We start from the raw sequence: 21,742 nt of genomic DNA, 5'->3' as shown, positions 1-21,742 counted from the left end.
GCACACGTATATTTGCAGTTTAGAGTTATTAAAAATTAAGTTCTCATTTCACTCTGCAGTCAGCTGGGAATTTTATGAAAGCTGCCAGTAAGCTCAGATGACACTTTTAGCAACCGTGGCAAAAGTACAGAACTTTGAGACTGTCTGATGGCAGTCGCCTTATTATCTAACTGAACTTTGACTTTGCCAGCTGCTTCGACCTGTACCTGAACTTGACTTTGCCTGTCTGTTGCCTGCCTTGACCCTCAACTTCAACTAAACCCATCTTCTGCCTGCCTCTTCTCCAAGCCTTTCAGTTCTTCACAAGCTCTATTACTTACCTATTTCTTTAGTTATCAGACCTGGCAGCTCCTAGCTGGAAAGTAGTCCATTGCTGGTAAATAGTGTGCCCCATTATCCTTCACTGGGTGTTCTAGTGAAGATTTGGGTATGACTTAGATTCTGCACCCTGAGGAAGCCCTCGTCGTGTTTTGTTTTCATAACTAGTGTAACAAATGGGCTTTTGGGAAGTTGAAGTAGATCAGGAAGGAGAGATGTTACTTTGCAATAAAAATGGTGTTATTTAGATATGTAGACCATGGCAGAGATCAAATGAAGGACAGTTAAGTGCTAATTTGCTTAAAGCATCGTGTTTTCATGTTTCTCACATTTCAAGTACTGTATCCTTTAATGTCCCAGCTTTATTCTCCATGATGGAAAATTCTCAGAATGAAAGCTGATAAAGCAGTGAAAAGTGCAGAGATCTCAGGGTTCCAAAATCTTACGAGAAGCCTTTTGATGACTCACTCCACCAGCATCTGAAATACCAGCATTGAATGAACCGACTCTTTAAATCTCCCTTAAAGGGTGGTGGGTATCGGAATGCAAATTCCAGCACCTGCTCAGCATTCCAGCTCCTTTGTGTGGAGAGGCTGTGCCTCATCTTATGCTCAGAAAACACATGAACTGAATTATGTCAGAGCCAAATCAATTTCTCAAGGCTGCAGATAGCTTCTACAAGTCTCAAATACCTGAGCGCTGACAATACAGGGCTTAGTCGCATACATGCTGTGTACTAGTGAGTGACGACCATGACAAAGCTGATCTTCATTTTTAAACTTGTGCTGTCAACAATCTATTAGATATGTTGTTGCTGAGGGAGAAACGTATGACGTGTTCCGCATTTCTCAAATAGAAAACCAAATTTCAGTGCAGGAAAACCACTGCTAACATCACACAGAAAAACGCCAAGTCTCCTGACCATGACTGTCAATCTTTTATAATGATATTTTACACTCACCTAAAGGATTATTAGGAACATCATACTAATACGGTGTTTGACCCCCTTTCACCTTCAGAACTGCCTTAATTCTACATGACATTTGATGCAACAAGGTGCTGAAAGCATTCTTTAGAAATGTTGGCCCATATTGATAGGATAGCATCTTGCAGTTGATGGAGATTTGTGGGATGCACATCCAGGGCACAAAGCTCCCGTTCCATCACATCCCAAAGATGCTCTATTGGGTTGAGATCTGGTGACTGTGGGGGCCATTTTAGTACAGTGAACTCATTGTCATGTTCAAGAAACCATTTGAAATGATTCAACCTTTGTGACATGGTGCATTATCCTGCTGGAAGTAGCCATCAGAGGATGGGTACATGGTGGTCATGAAGGATGGACATGGTCAGAAACAATGCTCAGGTAGCCCGTGGCATTTAAACGATGCCCAATTGGCACTAAGGGGCCTAAAGTGTGCCAAGAAAACATCCCCCACACATTACACTACCACCACCACCATTACACCACCACCAACAAGGCATGATGGATCCACGTTTTCATTCTGTTTACGCCAAATTCTGTCTATCGAGACTCATCAGACCAGGCAACATTTTTCCAGTCTTCAACTGTCCAATTTTGGTGAGCTCTTGCAAATTGTAGCCTCTTTTCCCTATTTGTAGTGGAGATGAGTGGTACCCGGTGGGGTCTTCTGCTGTTGTAGCCCATCCGGCCTCAAGGTTGTGCATGTGGTGGCTTCACAAATGCTTTGCTGCATACCTCGGTTGTAACGAGTGGTTATTTCAGTCAACGTTGCTCTTCTATCAGCTTGAATCAGTCAGCCCATTCTCCTCTGACCTCTAGCATCAAAAAAGGCATTTTCGCCCACAGGACTGCTGCATACTGGATGTTTTTCCCTTTTCACACCATTCTTTGTAAACCCTAGAAATGGTTGTGCGTGAAAATCCCAGTAAGGCCTAGTGCACACCAGAGCGGTTCGGCTGCAGTTTGCGATCCGCTTGGGGGTGCGGATCCGCTTGGGTAATGTATTTCAATGGGGTGGTGCACACCAGAGCGGGAGGCGTTTTGCAGAAACGCATACTCCTGGGCTGCTGCAGATTTTGGATTGCGGAGGCGTTTCTGCCTTAATGTTAAGTATAGGAAAACCGCAAACCGCTCTGAAAAACGGCACTTCAGAGCGGTTTGCCAGGCGTTTTTTGTTATAGTAGCTGTTCAGTAACAGCTTTACTGTAACAATACATGAAATCTACTACACCAAAACCGCTACACAAAACCGCAAAACGCTAGCTGAAACGCTGCAGAAAAAGAAGAAAAAGCATTTCAAAATCTGCTAGCATTTTGCGGATCTGCTAGCGGGTTTTGGTGTGCACCAGGCCTCACTGAGCAAATTGTGAAATACTCAGACCGGCCCGTCTGGCACTAACAACCATGCCACGCTCAGAATTGCTTAAATCGCTTTTCTTTCCCATTCTGAGATTCAGTTTGGAGTTCAGGAGATTGTCTAGACCAGGACCACACCCCTAAATGCATTAAAGCAACTGCCATGTGATTGGTTCATTAGATAATTTTGCATTCATGAGAAATTGAGCAGGTGTTCCTAATAATCCTTTGGGTGGCTGTACACCTTACAGATTTCATCCGATTTGATAATTGTATTGAATTGGATGAAAATCTGTGCTGCAATATGTCTGTTTTATCGATATTTCGATTGATTTTGGGTCAAAATCGGTGGTAAGCATCAGTTGAACATGCTGGGAAATTTCAGTTGCACATGGACAATGAGGTGCGCTGTGGCAATGCTGTATCTCTCTCTCCATTACTGCGAGGAGTGCCTGTACCACGTGCCGCCACATGCATGCCATGTGGTACAGCACTCGTGGTAACAGCGGACACAGGTGGGACATGTAACACTTAGGGAGGGGCCAAGCGGTATCTCAAGGCTGATTCCTGACAGATTTCATGCTGAAATCTAGTGGAAATCGGTCTGAGGTGTATGGGCATGCTAAATTCAACACACACAAGCAATAGAACACAGCAGTACATGCATCCAGCTACATTTAAAGAGACACTGAAGCGAGAAGAAATCTCGCTTCAGTGCTTATATTCAGCAGGGGTATGTGTGCCGCTGCTAAAACGCCGATATCCCGCGGCTAAACGGGGGTCCCTTCACCCCCAAACCCACCCCTGCAAAATCAACGACCAATTTGGTCGTATATTTTGCTGCTCTTCAGACAGGGCTAACGGCTGCAGCCCTGCCTCTCAGCGCAGTCAATCAGCGGAGCATCGCCGCCTCTCCCCCGCCCCTCTCATTGAAGGAAGACTGAGAGGGGCGGGGGAGAGGCGGAGATACGCGCTGACAGACGCGCGTGAGGCAGGGCTGCGGCGGTTAGCCCTGCCTCTATGCGGAAGAGGGGATGCGCTGCACGGAGGGGGATTTGGGGGTGAAGGGACCCTCGTTTAGCGGCGGGATAGCGGCGGTTTAGCAGGGGCGCGCATACCCCTGCTATCTATGAGGTCTGAAGCGAGATTCATTCTCGCTTCAGACTCTCTTTAAGTGGTCAGCAGGTGCTCGTCAGCCAATCAGGATGCACTGTCATACACCCTTTACCTGCCATACCACATCTAGCAGCCATTAGCATTCAGGTGGGAGGCTTCAGTTGGACGCCATCGCAAGATTGCATCGCTAGCAGGAACGCCCCGTGCAGGCATCCCTCCCACAGGGGTCCCCCCCTAACTGCTCACCTGTCCGCCATGTCCTAGAGCTGAAAGAAAACGTTTAAAAACACACGATTGGTTCGCACGATGGCCAGGGGCCCCGGACCTCTTGTATGGGCATGCAACAAATCTCTCCCTGATCAGATAAAGATCTGTCTCATGATTGATCTGCCCATACGTTGCCTGGTGCATGGACACAGTTAGGTCCCTTTTACACTTAATGCGTTGTTATGCATTAGTACGCGTTAGCAGGGCTGTGGAGTAGAGTCGAGAAGTCAGAGCAATTTTGGGTACCTGAGTGGTTTCAATAGACTGAGGAGTCGGAGGATTTTTGAACTGAATCCATAGCCTGTAAAAATTAGACTAAGGAGTCGAGGAGTCGGTATAAAAATCATCCGACTCCTTAGTTTATGAAACATCTGACTCCAGGTACCCAAAATTGCTCCAACTTCACAGGCCTGCACGTTAGTGTGTGTTTTTCCATAGCAGTGCACTGTAAAAAAGCTTCCAGTTAAAATGCGTGCAGTGAGAACTGTGCCATAGGAAAACATAGGCATTGCTTTGAAAATCCATTTTCTTTCAGTTATAACTGAAAGCAACTGATTAAGTGTAAAAGGGCCCTAAGCCCTCGTTGACATTGGGTGCGTTGAGAAACGCGTAAAAGCGCATGCCTTTCAGTGCGTTGCGATGTGCTTTTTTAAGGCCTCATTCACACTAGTGCGCTTATGACCGCTTTTCAGCAACACGTATCAATCTTCTCTTCAGGTATAATCTTTATCATTATATATATATATATATATATATATATATATATATATATATCTGTCACAAATGCACTCAGAAAAGAAACCAGATTATATTCTAAAATGGGAAAAGGAGCTGGGACTGACAATTGAAGCTGAAGATCTCACAGACATTTGGAATAACATCCCCCATACTTCAGTAAATGCTGATCTTATCGAGGTCAACTACAAACTATTGTTCCGATGGTATTTAGTTCCTCAAAGATTATCTAATATCGAGGCAAACTCCTCCAGCCACTGCTTCAGAGGCTGTGCAACTGTTGGCACATTTAACTACATATGGTGGAAATGCAAGAAAGGCCTAGTGCACACCAGAGCGGTTCGGCTGCAGTTTGCGATCCGCTTGCGGGTGCGGATCCGCTAGGGTAATGTATTTCAATGGGCTGGTGCACACCAGAGCGGGAGGCGTTTTGCAGAAACGCAAACTCCCGGGCTGCTGCAGATTTTGGATTGCGGATGCGTTTCTGCCTCAATGTTAAGTATAGGAAAAACGCAAACCGCTCTGAAAAACGGCACTTCAGAGCGGTTTGCCAGGCGTTTTTTGTTACAGTAGCTGTTCAGTAACAGCTTTACTGTAACAATACAGGAAATCTACTACACCAAAACCGCTACACAAAACCGCAAAACGCTAGCTGAAACGCTGCAGAAAAAGAAGAAAAAGCGTTTCAAAATCTGCTAGCATTTTGCGGATCTGCTAGAGGTTTTTGGTGTGCACCAGGCCAAAGTGCACAGCTTATGGATGAGAGTATGCACCTGGGCCTCATCACTGTTAAATACTCCTATTCCGAAGAACCCTTTGCATACCCTGCTAGGTCTTCCATATTCACATCTATCATCCGTGCAAACCGCTTTGGTTAATTTCATCTTCACAGCCACAAAATTAACAATAGCGGCATCATGGAATTCCGCTTTACTATCATTTGAACAAGTTAAACAAAGACTTTGCCATGTCATGTTCTTTGAAAAGCTAAGAGCTAGATTAACAGATTGTATGAAGAAATTTGTCAAAATCTGGACTCCACTTTCTAACTACGCATTAGGATCAGATGTAAGCTCACAAATCAGGCGTTACTAACCTGGGTTGAAATAACTTTTATTACATTTTGAAGGAATTGGGATGTACTTTGGCTCCTGGTCCCCACGGCTCAGCACCTTTTTTTTCTCTTTCTATCCTCTCTTTTCTTCTATCTACACTTCACTATAGTTGTACTAACATGGGTTCACTTTCACCTATAACCTAAATGATAGGCATGGTTAACAATTGTCCATAGGAGTGGTCTTCTTCCCCCTAGCCCTTGAAAACTATGCTTACTCAGTACATAGCCAAGTTCCGTTTTCGCTGGAAAATGGACCTCATTAGCTCCCAGAAACATTCAAGAGAGGATGTCCCTACCCAAGCATGTGTGGTCTAGTTAATGGGTAGTCAATATTCTTGCAAGTTATGTTCTAAACCCCATAATTGCCTTAACCACTCCATACTACTGCACTCCCTTGCTAGAGTCCTATACTGTAACTGATGTTTTTGTATGCATTTTGATTACTGATATAGTTGTTACATGTCTATTAATACAAATATAAGCAGATGTTATGGTTATAGCATGTTCTGTACTCGGTTATATTTTGTACAACAGTTTGTATTGGTGTTATATGACTCCTTGTCTTTACTATTTGTTGAAAACTCAATAAAAATTATTGAACAAAAAAAAAAAACGGACAGAAGTGTAGCAGTTGTCAATAAAGATTTGTTTTGAAATGAAAATGTATTTTTTTCATTTAGGGGTAAAAAACGCATGCATTTCTATGTGCTTGTATGTGCTAAAAAAGCGCACCCATTCCCTTGTATTGATATGCGCTTTACAGCTCAACGCACAGAAATGCATGCAACACTACGTTTTTGTAACGCAGCTCAGCGCAGCACATAGATGTGAACTAGACAAATTAATTACATGGAAAATCAATACCTTGCAGAACGCACAGGGCAATGTGCTCTGAAAAGCGCACAAAAACGTACCTAGTGTGAACAAGTCCTTTCTCTGCTTTTTAACAACTCTCTGCCTCCATCCATTAAGCTCAACAGCTGTTTGTTCCTTGTTCATACTGTGTGTTTGGCAGGTAATGAACCGCAAAACACACGCAGCTGAAAAGCATCTTACAGTAGGTTTCACTGTCACACATATAAAAGCATGAGATTGCATGTGTCAGAGTTGTGTTACTCACAAATTCTTATCTCCCCCCAGCAGAGTCAGTGTTGTTCCTGTATATAGCAGAGCTGTTGGCCCTCACCCACAGGGGAAGTGCATGAGCTGTCATTATTTCAGTTATTTATTTTTATGCAGCACCTTATTGTGGCGTAACTCCACTTTCACAAAGAAAAACAAAACTTTTCTTAATACTTCTAAATAATGCAAGTATTTTAAGAAACTATATATTGCAGAGACACACCTGTTATTGATCTGAGCCTGAAGCCCTGTACACACAGGGATTTCTGTCCCCGATCCCTTAAGCGACAGAGCACTGCTGACACTATACAGACGCATCCTCAGCCTCCAGGCTAGTGACGCATCTGTTGATATGGAGGAGGGAGAACGAGCAGCACATGATGGGGTGGATTACCTTGGGGGGTGAGGGGATAGCAATCTGATTGGGTGGTGCTTGGGCATTGGGGATTGTTAAAGATCTGGCATACCGGAGGTTTAACAGATGTTGTACGGGTGCTGTAGATATGTTGGATTGACTCACGATTTTCGGCCAACCACGTCAAAGTTCCAGCCAGGGTGTGTGCATAGCTTGTAGCCTGGCTGGGCTCGGGCTGTACAGGAGAGTTGCTAGCCCTAGTCCTGTATTTTGTTGCTATGCTGGTGGGGAGGAGGGCTGATGGAGTGGTGCAGCAGCGGGTGAAGGGTGAGTGGAGAGAACATTTCTCTCAGCCAGTGGGCGGCTGAATCAATCCTGTGGGCTGATTGATGGCCTGTGGCCACTGCACACATACTAGACTATCGGCAGAGGTCGACGGAGCAGATGCGGCCTCGACCAAGTTTCATCTAGCTTTTCTTTACTGTTACTGGGATGGGGGGGATTAGCACACACACACACACACACACACAACATTCCTCTGGGTGTGTAGGAACCCTACTCCCTGTATAATAAATGTGTAATTGCAGCAAAGCAGCCTGTGTAAAAAGGGAGTAACAAGTTTTACATTCTGCTTTGTGCAGACCTATGAACAAATGAGACAAACTGTGAGTGGTAAATTCTAAACCATATACTGTTGCTATGGTTCCAGAAAGTTTCCTAAAAAGAAAAAATAGTTGCAAAGTTAGTATGACATTTGGTTACAGAATGTTTGTATAATGATGGCATATTTTTATACTAAAGTGGAGCAACCCTTTAAAGCAGGAGTAGAGAACCTATGATTCGGGAGCCAGATGTGGCTCTTTTGATGGCTACATCTGCTACATCTGACTCACATACAAATCAGTAGGGGTTGATTCACTAAGCTACACTGCTCAAGCAGCGCATCTTAGTGTGGCAGCGCAAGTAAAATTTTCAAAGTAGGCACGCTACTGCTGTAGCATGCACTACTAACTTACTCGCGCTACCCGAAAAACGAACGGCTGCTCCAATTGTCCCACTCTGGGCCCTGTCAGGTCCAGTGACTTTGTAGGACAAGATCCCCGCACTTTGATTGGCCCAATAGGCTGCCTGTTGGGCCAAAGTGCGGGGATCTCGTCCCGCAAAGTGAATCAACCCCCAAGTCAGCTAGCTAATTGTACAAGCTGTTAGTCGGTATTTCTCCTTTCTGGCTCTCGGGGGAAATTGCTGATGTTGCAGAAACCCAAGAGAAGCTGAAGACGTGTCTGACACTTCCGCTGCCCAGAGGATCAACTGCATACACATCACCATGGCAACAGGGACGTGAGCCCTACTGTCCCAGTGTGAAACATATGGTATGGCTCTTACAGAATTATATTTTAAAATATGTGGCATTTATGGCTCTCTCAGCAAAAAAGGTTCCTGACTCCTGCTTTAAAGCATATCTGAACCAAATAAAAAATAAAACAAATTGACTTTTACTTACCTGGGGCTTCTTCCATTGGAAACTGCTCTCCAACCACAGCAATGTCTACAACTAGAAGCATTCTAATTGGTCCAATAAAGTGGGCATATTATTACTACAACCTATCTGAAACCTAGAAGCACTGTCACTGATGAGGAAGTGAGGAGGCAACAGGGAGCTCAGCACCCATTAACCACTGCACCAGGCATTTATTATTGGAGAAAGCAAAACTTTTTTTAAACCAAAATTTTGAGTGCATAAATAAATAGATCATATCCTAATGCGTTCGTGGCATGTGTCAGTGAAGTAAGTAAATCAAAATCTAAGAACGCTTTATTGGCAAGACCAAATACATTAAACATTGCCAAAACTAAACACTAGCATTAGCATGGGAGGGGGTGTTTGTGGGAATAAGGGAAGGGTATAGGGGGTTGGGGTATACAGTCCATAAGGGTGTGGAGGATATAAGGGACAGTATGGGGGGCTGGGTGATGAGGGTATGGGGGCAATATAAAGTGTATATGGTCCATACAGCGGGATATCATGTTCTTCTTAGTTGGTGGCAGGCAGCGACATATCGGGCTGATATTTGCATGGTTGTTTCTTCTTCCCCCAGTAGTATGTAGAGTTTCCTCTCCTCACCTGTGGAGGTGAAATCCTGGATGTGGACGGAGATTCTCTGGAAGTGGGAAGTCCTCACAGGTGCGTATTTGCTGCAGTGTAGCAGGAAGTGGGCCTCATCCTTCAGGGCCCCCTGGTCACACAGTCTCTCCTCCCAGGGCTTCCAAGTCTATCTGTGTCGTCCTGTCTCTAGGCTGTGGGCACTCAGATGGTACAGGCTCAGTAAATAAAATCGAAAAAATCTTTCAGTACACTGTCATTGAGCTTGTGGTTGTTGGCACTAAATAACATATAGAAGCGAATCTATCTACTTATATTCTAAATTTGGATGAATGCTGTCCTCAGGGTGTCTGTGCACAGATCTGCTGCTTCCTGCTCTGAGTCTCATAGAAAGATGGCCTCCTTCTGTGTGACCCCGCGACCTCACCTTCCTTGTGCTGCAAGATGTGACTCTGTGTTTATTTCTAAATAACACATTCAAACTGTAGCTTCCTTCCCAAGGAAAAGGATCTGAGTCAGAATAACAAAGCTCTGCCTCTGCTGACCCGTGTAGACATTTCTGCTCTTCCTATTGCTGGCATTCTACAGAACTCAGCAGTATCCATGCAGGGCTGGTCCTGTTCTCAGAAACCAGTGAGAAGCATGGCACTAATAATGGCCCATACTCACGGGCAACCTTTCTTCACTGTCGCTAGCACACGGGAGCGTGTGCGCGACAGTTCGGTGACCGTGCCAATCGCCTGGCGACAGCAGCGGCGAGCGACGGTTCGGGGTGCGCGCGCCATACTCACGGGCACGTGGTTGCGGCGACAATTGTAGCCCGTGAGTATGGGCCATAAGAGAGGAGATCTTAACTAAGCGCCACATAATTAGGCAAATAACAATGGTCACTCTGAATTGGATGACACAGCTCATTTTGACAAGACAAAATATAGCCAACAGGTCAACTGGAATATGCATAACCAGATATAAACATTATATAAGCTTTACTGAAAATCACCTGCTTGCAATGCAAATCATTTAATACCGCCTACTGTGCAGCCTCATCTCCGTGGGCAGTATCATTGTTACGACACAGCCACCTGAATGTCACCCTTACAGGTGCCCAAGCCGGTGATCTGGAGTGGAGTGGTCTGTGATTAAAAAAACAAAATTCTTCTTACCTGGGGCTTCCTCCAGCCCCTGGCAGCAGCCCTGTGCGCTCGCCGCAGCCTCGTTCCCAGCCGGGGTCCCCTCTGGTGTAGAAGACAACCTCGCCAGATCATCCTCTACTGCACCTGCACAAGCGCTGCTGTCAATCACGCTGACATCGTCTGGAGTATGTTGCGCAGATGCAGTAGTTTTGTGCCTGCACAGATCATTCCAGATGACGTCAGCGCGACCGAGAAAGGCTCTCGCGCAAGCGCAGTAGATGTGCATCCTCATCTACACCGGAGGGGACCCCAGGCCAGCAGATGGAAGCGGAGCTGCAGCGTGGGACGTATTTGGAGGAAGCCCCTGGTAAGTAGTTTTTTTGTTTTTATTCACCTTGCATCTGTCCTTTAAGCGTATGTATTATGTCTGGTTATACATATTCATTTGGGGTGTTTCCCTTTTCAGCATTGGGTGTTGTACACATTTGATCATTTAGTTTGCACTGAAGGTTTACCACTGTATCTGTTTAAAGAGAGTCTGAAGCGAGAATAGATCTCACTTCAGACCTCATATATAGCAGGGGCACGTGTGCCCCTGCTAAAATGCCGCTATCCCGCGGCTTAACGGGGGTCCCTGTCCCCACAAATCCCCCTCCGTAATGCGGGGGAGCGTTTCCGCATTGGGGCAGGACTATCCGCCGCAGCCCTGCCCCACGCGCGTCTGTCAGACGCGTATCTCCGCCTCTCCCCCGCCCCTCTCAGTCTTCCTTCACTGAGAGGGGCGGGGGAGAGGCGGCGATGCGCGTCTGATAAACGCGCTGGGAGGCAGGGCTGCAGCCGTTAGCCCTGCCTCCAGGAAGAGAAATTTAGCGACCAAGTCTGCGACCAACTTTTGCGGGGGGTGGGTTGGGGGTGAAGGGACCCCCGTTAAGGATAGCGGCGTTTTAGCAGGGGCACACATGCCCCTGCTATATACGAGAGCTGAAGCGAGATTTAGTCTCGCTTCAGTGTCTCTTTAAGTGTGTTTTGAAAAAGGGGATCCCCAGGTCCCCGAAACAGTGCTTTGTCATAGTGGGCTGGTGATGCATTTAACGTTTGAGCTTCACACTTCAAAAAGCTGCTTGGTGTGCTGCCCTGACTTACTACTTTCTGGCTATTTGGTCGGGTGGCTAGGTCATGCACCCAAAATACCCCGGGGCTCGTTCACATCTAGGGCGTTTGTACTATTTTTTCAAGCACTGGCAATTTTGAAAATCACCCTAAAAAGCTTGTGCAATGATTTCCATTTCCGATCCGCTCAGCAAAGCGCTCCCTGTACCATTTTCGGAGCGTTTTTACTCAATAGAAAGTATAGGGAAATCTCAAAGAGCTTGAAAAAGCGCTTTGTATAGCAATTTCCCCATCGCTTTGATGACTAAATACACTTGGCTTGATTCACTAAAGCGTGATAACACAGTTATCAGCAGCAAACCATTGTGCGCGCGTGTTGCATGTGAAAAGTTTAGCGTTCGCGTGATAATTTTGGTACGGTACTTATCCGTTAGCCGGGCGCATCCGGCAGGTGGCGCTAATTACTATTCCCCCTCCAGGCCGACATGGATAGTAGGGAAAGATGTAACTCTGGAGTTTTGTTGCCACCTAGAGGATGCGCCCGGCTAACGGATAAGTACCATAATTTTTATTGCGTGGACGGCATTGCGCTTCACGCGATAAGTGTGCTTTTCACGTGATAATTACGGTGCTTCGCGCGTTAAGCAGATAGTGTATGGTACTGAAATCAGCAATGCTGCTGTGAAACGTGAGTTAATTCAATACGGTGTAATTCATTGCGCACGATATTCTTTACGTGTAATTTAGTTTCCTGCTGTTTCATTTATGTATAAAAGGTAATTTTTTTGAGGGAGGGGGGTGTTTGTTCTACGCTGATCACGCGCAAAGTTTCAAGCGGATCACGTGATTTGCAGTTATAACGCGTGATCTGCATTCCGTTCGCGTGATCTGCAGGAATATCACGTGATACTGATGCGTGCAAAGTCAATAGTCATTAGTTATCGCGCGCAAACCTTTGCACACGTGAAATCGACGGCTGTGATAAGCGTTATCACGCTTTAGTGAATCGAGCTCATTGTATTTATTCATTTCCGGGTCAAAGAGTTCACTTCCTGACTTGCGTCAGGAAGTGAAAAAAAGCAGAATCGCTCTGCAAAAGCGCTTAGAAAGTGCTTTACAAAAACCGCAGCGCCCACCCAATCGCGGGGATGGGGAAAAAAAATCGCCCACCAAATTGCTGGCATCAGTGATTGCGATTTTAGATGTGAACAAAGCCTTAGGGCCCGTTTCCACTGATGCGGAAACCGCCGCGAATCCGCAGAGTTTCCTCGCAGGCAAATCGCGCTGGGAAACTTTGCCATAGGGGATAACGGCGCCGCCCGCCGAATCGCTTGCGGTAGCGATTTGGCCGGAACCCACCACAGAATTTGCCGCGGAGGCTGCGATTCCCATAGCCGTGCATGGCACGGCTGATGGGATTCGCCTGCGATCCCACCCACCCATTCAGTGCCAGCGTGCGTCTAGTAGAGGAAACGAGCCCTGAGGAAGATGTACCACTCTGACACTAATCTTACCTGCAAATTGCATGCAGCTTGTCATTAGGCCCATCAAATGAACCACCTGATGACTTTGCTTGATCCAATCTTAAACTGCATACAATTAGCATGCATGGCAGAATTATATGCATCTCTTAATTATCCCTGCTCAGTACAAATGCAGACTCTGTTTAGCTTTATTTTTTAGTTATATAGAGGTTGATTCACAAAGGTTACTTATTTTTCACATTAACTGTAAGGAGTGCCAGTGCATGAGGTAAACAAATAAGGAGAGATAATTCATGAGATAAATAGATAAGGAGAGTTAAACCATGAGTTATGTCACATAAGGAGAGCTAAACCATGAGTTATGTCACATAAGGAGAGCTAAACCATGAGTTATGTCAAATAAGGAGAGCTAAACCATGAGTTATGTCAAATAAGGAGAGCTAAACCATGAGTTAAGTTAGATAAGGAGAGGTAAATCATGAGTTAAAGGACTTACAAGCTGAAAATACAAAAAAAGTTCTGTATCTGCTTCAATTTTGAATCCACTGAGGACGCCATCCGTGCCCTCCGTGTAGTTCTGCCGGTTTCCCACTGTTTATTTGCCCATCGGGCCGGCTCCCAACCCCACAGCCCGGGTCGGGCTCTCCTGCCTCAAGTAAAATTTCCGCCGGAGCTTGCCGCGGCTGTGCAGTCCGCATAGACGCGAGTGCGGCTGCGCAGCTCTAGGGCTCCTCCCGCCGTATCCTCGCTACCGGTTGTCTCCTGTGCGTGGATTGGGGGGAGGCCTTAGAGCTGCGCAGCCGCACTCGCGTCTATGCGGACTGCACAGCTGCGGCAAGCTCCGGCGGCCATTTTACTTGAGGCAGGGGAGCCCGGGCCCTCCGTGGATTGAAAACTTAAGCAGGTACAGAACTTTTTTTTTTTTTTTTTCAGCTCATAAGTCCTTTAAGTCATTTAAGGAGAGATAAAAGGTGAATTAATAAGTAAGGTGAGGTAATTTAACAGAAATGTTTTGTGAATCCGACCCAAAGTGCTTTACAGGATTGCTGCGAGCCCACTGACAAAGCGAGCTGGAAGGTTACCACTTTTGATAATTTGTAAACTTTATGAGGAAATTGGATGATTATAATTATTATTCACTGTAATGGCCATGTGCTACATACAGCACACATCTCTGTCACACAGACTGCTCCTGCCTTACCGCTGAGACTGGATTATGACTCTGACTGAATGTGACACAGTGCTAATGTGAGATGATGCTTGACCACACCTTGAACCTGTATAACTGATTACATAGAGATGACAGAGGAATTACCGGTATGTAAGATTATTTCTTTATAAATACAAACCTCAGTGAACAGAACAGCTGCAGTGTTCTCCCCAGGATTTTTTTCCAGCCGGGTGGCATGAAAAAGTAGCCGGGTGGGGCAGCGCGGGGAAATTTGTCGGTGTGGAAAATTAAATATGCACTAATTATGTCCCACACATGCGTCCATGTGTACGCTGGCAACCACGTGGGGCATGTTTATGGATGAAGGACGCAGCCCGGAGCTAGCGGTGCACACGGACAGGTAAAGTATAGGGGCGGGGGCACATTGCACATTAGGGGGGTAGGCAGCGGATGCAGCATCACAAGGCCGATTCCTCGAGATCGAGTTCTGCATGAAATCAATCAGGAATTGATATGGACCGCCGACAGATCTTTTATCAGATTCGATCAGAGAGAGATCTGTCACTTAGTTGAATCTGCCCATCATCGTTAGATGTATGGCCACTGTTTGTTACAAAGGGAAGGGCTGGATTCTCAGTGACAGCATCACTCCCTATACATTGTCCCAGTTCATCAAAGGAAAAAGAAAGAAAAGAAAAAAAAGGAAAATTAAGTTGCGTCGATTTATTAGTGCAAGCAACCTTTCCTTTGATCAATCAACCCCCTCGTCCTCTAGGTTTCATCCATGTACATTTGCTGTTTTCAGAGGGGGGGGGGGGGGTTAGCAGTATTTTATTTTTTTTGTCGTTCTGTATTTTTTTTTTTTTTTTAATTTACTGCAATACTGTGTGGCTCCCAGTCTCAACTAGCCCCCGACAACTCGCCCGCCGGTAATACCATTGCTGCTGCTCCAGCCATGAGATCCATGCCAACCTGGACCCCCCCTTCCCCCCAAGTGACCCAGCCATATTTCCAGTGCAACCCTGACCCCTAGTGCCCCCTCTGCCAAATGTGGGGCAGAATCTCAGCTCAGTGAGCTGATGTGTGAGATGTCCCTCCCCATCCCCTCTTTCCCCCGAGTTTTCAAACATCCACCCGGCAGAGCAGAGTAGCAAAGTAGTCGTTTACCCGCAGCGTGTCCGTCCCCCTTCGGCTCTATTACATACAGGCTCTATTAGCAGAGTGTACAGCGGAGGCTTTCACTCAACGCTCGTCGCCGTTAGGATTCCCCTGCTTGCCTGTTCCCGGTGTAGTGTCAGAATGGGCAGCCAAGCAGATTGGGCAGCCCCGCATGCGCAGTAGGAGCCTGTGTCCCATTAAATTACGCAGCCATGTAAAACATCCTAAATATCTCCGCTTTCACACCACGTACACTCCCGAAATTTTCAGGGGAGGGAGGGGACCCCCAGATCTAGCTCTGTGCCGAATTGCAGCCCCTGAGCCCTGCTAGTTCCCGAGACTGATTGCGGCAAACCTATCTTGGGAACTAGCGGGGCTCGGGGGCTGCAATTCCACACAGAGCTAGATCTGGGGGTCCCCTACCTACCCTGAAAATTTCGGGAGTGTATGTGGTGCGGAAGCGGAGATATTTCAGGTAAATAATGTCTAACTTCCCACTGAGCATGCGTGATACTCAGTGAGGAAGGCTGCTTCCGGGCTGCCCATTCTGACATTACACTGGCTCACATCTATGATGCCCTCTAGTGGCGAGGCGCCACTGCATAGCGTCATAGATGTGAGCCGGTAACAGGCAAGCAGGGGAATCCTAACGGCGACGAGCGGTGAGTGAAAGCTTCAGCCGTATACTCTGCTAATAGAGCCTGTATGTGCCGAAGGGGGTAAACGACTACTTTGCTACTCTGCACAGAGCTGTGCAGATTCGGGAGCAGCGCTGGTTTTTAACCCAGCGCGATAGCCAGCCACGCGGTGATGGCAGCTGGGAATGCAGCCAGCCGGGCAGTAGTTGATTTTACCCGGGCAGCCCGCCCACCTGTTTGACCCTGGGGAGAACACTGAGCTGGCTTGCTGGGCATGGTGGTGGTGGTTTGTGTATTTCCTGATACAAATAGATTATTCACTGTTAAACAGTAGACTTTATATTACTCAATAATATTAATAATGATGAATAACAGCATAAAATCAAGCATTGCAAATAGGTGAACTCTCTGAGCCTTTTGTTTGAGTAAACAACTTACTTATAAGAATGCAATCATTCAGTAAGTAGATCTATTAATGCTTTATCTGGGTAGCCAGTGGTGAATGAAATAAACATATAGAGAACAGTTATATACTGTATATGTACCATATTTTTGGGACTATAAGATGCACTTTTTCTCCACAAAAAATGGGGAGAAAAAGTCCCTGTGTCTTATATTTTAAAGACAGGGAGGCCCCGACTTACGATTGCCCACCGAGACAAACTGCTGACCTGCCGCAACGTTGAGGACACCCTGCTTTTTCCCCCGTGTGGTTCTCTGCCCCCGCCCCTCGCATGTCTCCTCTGCTCCCGTATGTAAAATCAATTAGCGGCAGCATGGCTCACCTACCTCACCAGCGATTCCAGCCGCGAGCTCAGACTTCTCCGGCGCTGCTCCCTTAGTGATGGGTTCTGCTGATGACGCCATCAGAAGAAGCCATCACTAGGGGGAGCCACGTGTGAGAGATCTGCGCTTGCCGCTGGAATCACTGGTACGTGATCCATGCTGCTGCTAATTGAACACACGGGGAGGGCGGGATACGCAAGGGAACAGCAGGGGACCAGAGAACCACACAGGGGCAGAGGAGGCCACAGAGGGACAGGAGAGGACACAAAGGGGAAGCAAAGGAGGACATGGGGACAGAAGCGGACACATGCTGCACAGAAGGGGACACAGGAGGATACATGGAGAAACAGGAGGACAATTATTGGGGGAGATCATCAACAAGACGCTCCTGGAACATGGACGCACCAGGTCTAGAGTATATATATATATATATATATATATATATATATATCATTTTTCTTTGGTTTTTGCCCTCTGAACCTAGGTGCGTCCTATATTCCAGAGCGTCTTTGCCAAAAAATTAAAAATCCTCTTTCAGTAAATAGCTTCTTCTTTTAAAAAATAATGTAATCTCTTATCTCGGTATTAAAAATTCTCTTTCAGTAAATAGCTTCCTCTTTTGAAAATGATTGTAATTTCTTCTCTCAGTATTGCAACATCAAACCACAGAGAAGTGCGATGCGAAGTGCAGATAGTTGTTTTGGAGATAGCTGTTAACATAACCCTAAAGGCTCATACACATGTCCAACATGCACACAACCACATGTCTAACATGACAAACCACACAACCTAACGAACCACATGACCTGTATGTACACACGCCTAGACGGCTAAACAACCAACCCAATTAACATACAGCGCACGCAAGAGGACTGTCGGACTACACATTCAAAACAATACAAGTCTTTCAAAAAACTTGTACACGCACCAACTGCATGATATCAGACCAACATAGATCCAACCGTTGGATTGATCAAACCGCCTGTTATCAGTTGCTCATCAAGTTGTTTGCACGCGTACACATGCCTGATTATCATCCAACAGACTAAAGTCAGATGATAATCAGGCTGCAGGTTGGTCCGTGTGTACTTTGCTTAAGGTAGCCATACATTGTCAGATGGCCAACAGATTCTACCATCTTATAGATCCCTCTCTGATAGTATCAGACCAGAGAGGGATCTGTTACCTGCCACACTCTGCAAACAGGTATCCAATAGATGTCAGCATGAAATCTGTGGAGCTGCCTCTGATTACCCCCCAGAACCCTATGTCCACTGCCCCACCCACATTTACTACTAAAGCAACAAACTCAATTTTTCTTTGTTTTGCCTTTAACTTCACTTATACATTTAATTTAATGTCATCGGCAATTAATGCCTCCTTTGCCTTCTTCAGACATTCCCGGTGAGGTTTGTTTACCTCTGTCCATGCTCCTTATCTACTATATGAATCTGCTAAAGAATGTAATGGACTCCTCTATCTCCTCCTATCCTTGTACATGTGGTGTCTGCCAGCAGTATGGCTATATCATTTGTCTTCAGCCAGCATGTACGGATTGCTCTGAGATACAAAACCTGACTCCACTCCTAAGGCTGGCGCCACACTTGTCCATGTAAAAAACGTGTGGTACTTATCCGTTAGCGGGGCGCATCCTCTAGGTGGCGACAAAACTCCACCAGAGTTACATCTTTCCCTACTATCCATGTCGGCCTGGAGGGGGAATAGTAATTAGCGCCACCTGCCGGATGCGCCCGGCTAACGGATAAGTACCAAACGTGTTTTTCCACATGCAATTTTTTGCGCATTCGTATTCCTTTGCGTTTATTTTTAAACAGCAGCTGATGATTTTTAATAGAAAATCTCACCTAATATGCAGTATTTTAAAGCAGGCTGCAAATTTCCTTATAGTTCATAGTGTGTTCCACCCCTTCTCAGTGTGATGTCCAGCCAAAAGGTGGCTGGTATTAACCCTGTTACGTCATGTAGAACAAGATTTTTAGAGCTGCAAAAGCCTCATTTTCGACAGAAAGGTATTACGGTACTCTGGTTACAAAGCAATCAGATGGAATATTTAGAGCCTGAAGACTGGGCTGTAAGAATTATGATGAAAAAAGGAACTGTTTTCAGAATGGATTATAAACAATAGATAAAATAAGTACTTATTTGGCATACATAGCAGCCTCCGCTAGCATCATTGGACTAAGTCACTAGTTGATGTGAACAACTGCGTAGGTAGCCAGAACTGCAAAGAGCTGCTGTCAGTTAGATAAATGTGCTAAATGCTTTTAACGACACCTCTGTGTTTGTAAAGCTTTCCACAGGCATATTTATTTCACAGTAGCTGTCAGGCTTTTTTATGTCTGCTACTTAGTTTTTAATCATTTACAAGCCTTCTCTTTAGTTGGCAGGTGGGGTGATCCTCGGAGTAGCACTATGGCTTCGGCACGAACCCAAGACCTCCCACCTCCTGATCCAGCAGATTGGTGACAAGCAAGTCCCCGCAACCTTTTATATTGGTGAGTAACTTTCTGTCTACTGTGTGGGTCTCATTTCTCACCTGCATGTTAGTTTGATTAAAATGATACGTTCTGTGTTGTGTTTAAACGCTTACCTGCAAAGTATGAATTCACCAGCAGTGTCATTGGGTTGGAACATTGTCTAAAGAAAATGTCATGCTGTAGGCAACCAGAATTGACGTCTTGGTGTTTTAGTTCCTCCTCTTCCTATGGCACTACAGCCCGATTTGAGCCTTGGCCGCCTTCAGTTTCCTTCCCCCTCCATCTCTATCCATCTGTTTTGATTTCCGAGGCTTCTCTGAAGGTTTATTAACAATTAAGTTTTTACGGGAACAGGTTGTTAGCCTATTGCCCAACCTGCAGACTTGGAGGACCAAGGTAACCTATTTAATCAGGAACATCACCTATGACTTCTCCGGCTAGAGAGACCCTACCAGTAGCTAGGCTACCATCGGTATAGCTCTCAGGTTCACTTATACACGTAAGCCCCACCTCTGCGACATAGTAAAGGATACCTTTGGCTGGAGGGGGGTATTTTAGTTATCCAGTGATATTTCGAAAGGATGTGATAACAGGGGAGTCCATTAATACCTGGCATTGCTCATTTAAGACCAACTGAAGCAAGATAGTTGTAGCCACAGACCCTGAACATGATCAAGCTCTGGGTGTTTTTGATCAGGTGTTTTTGACATTATTGTCAGATCTGACAAGATCAGCTGCATACTTGTTTCTGGTGTTATTCAGACACTACTGCAACCAAATAGATCAACACGGCTGCCAGGCAACTAGTTTTGTTTAAAAGGAAATACATATGGCAGCCTCCATAGTCTTTTCACTTCTGTTGGTCTTACTCTAGTCACAACTTTCAAGCTAGTGTCCTCTCAGTCACAATTACCCATAGTAAAAGACCCACACTGCCTGGTATTTAATGGACAACTGTAATGAGAGGGATATGGAGGCTGCCATATTTATTTCCTTCAAAACAATAACAGTTGCCTGGCAGCCCTGCTGATCTGTTTGGTTGCAGCAGTGTCTGAATCACGCCTGAAACATGCATGCAGATAATGTTGTCAGATATGACAATAATGTCAGAAACACCTGATATGCTGCATGCGTGTTCAGGGTCTATGGCTAAAAGTATTAGAGGCAAAGAATCAGCAGGATGCTGTGCAACTAGTATTGCTTAAAAATAAATAAATATGGCAGCCTCCATATCCCTCTCGCTTCAGTTGTCCTTTAAAGCAGCTCAAATGAAAAAAGAACAAAAACTGGCACTAAATGCGGCAGGGATGGATGCCAGGTCACACTGGGCTTACCTGCAGCGTGCTTCCAATCAGTGCAAAGTCCAAGTCAATCAAGGAAGAAAAAGCAGCAGTCTGTTGTTGCCCGGTAGGAGCTTTCTAAGATGGTGGGGAGGCCACTTCTGCATCATCCATAAACCTCTGTACCTTTTAGCATTAGTAAGGTGGCTTGTGGGGAGGAGCAGTGAGGGGTGCTCATCAGGCATCTTTGTAGTCCATTGGCTGTATGTGGCAATAAAGGGAGGAAAAGGGGTCTTTTATGTGTACAGGATAAATTGCATTTGATCATCTGATCGATTTGAGTCTGTGATTGTTTGGGCATGATCACGTGTTAAGCTGGCCCTATATGGTCATCAATCAGTTTTGTTTTTGATTGTCATTTGATTGCTATTATGATCTAGACAATGACCAACTAAAGACTAATATTTTAACCATCTTTATCCCATAATATCGATTGGATGACATGATTTATTAATCATAATATCAATTGCCAATGTTTAAATTCACTTCAGTTTACCTTTGGTTAAATGTTTTGCCTGATCGAATGTCTAATTGGGCAAAAGAAATGTACAGTGTATGTCTACCTTAAAGTGACGAACATTATTAAAAGATTTGTATATACCTGGGGCTTCCTCCAACCCCGCCGCACCGATCGATCCCACGCTGTCTTCCTCTGCTTCCTCGTTGTCCCATTACAAGCCCCGTAAGTTGGGCAAGTTGCGGCCATGTGTGCAGTGCAGCTGCGCTTGATCCCACGGCTGGGATGCAGAGCTCGGCGGGGAACACTCACGCGGGCCGACTTGCCAAGCTATCGGGGCTTGTAACGGTAGAACCAGAAGGCGGAGGGAGACGGCGTGAGAGCAATCTGTGTGGAGGGGGCTGGAGGAAGCCCCAGGTATGTGTAAATCTTTAAACAATGTTCGTCTCTGGGCCACTTTAACTTCTGCCTCCTACATTAGAAAATAAGAGT

The 21,742-nt window shown here is 45.8% G+C and overlaps 1 protein-coding gene across 1 annotated transcript in view; it reads left to right on the top strand.

Moving 5' to 3' along the window:
• CD81 (CD81 molecule) overlaps positions 1–21,742 on the top strand; it is a 99,731-nt gene that overhangs the window by 59,164 nt on the left and 18,825 nt on the right. The window contains exon 2 of the mRNA XM_068261221.1: positions 19,357–19,471. Coding sequence (XP_068117322.1) covers positions 19,357–19,471 — 115 coding nt within the window. The remainder of the gene's footprint in view (positions 1–19,356; positions 19,472–21,742) is intronic.

This window comes from Hyperolius riggenbachi, chromosome 11 (assembly GCF_040937935.1).
Source record: "Hyperolius riggenbachi isolate aHypRig1 chromosome 11, aHypRig1.pri, whole genome shotgun sequence".
Lineage (NCBI taxonomy): Eukaryota > Metazoa > Chordata > Amphibia > Anura > Hyperoliidae > Hyperolius > Hyperolius riggenbachi.
The sequence above is the reverse complement of the archived record's forward strand: the minus strand, read 5'-3'. Positions and strand labels throughout refer to the sequence as shown.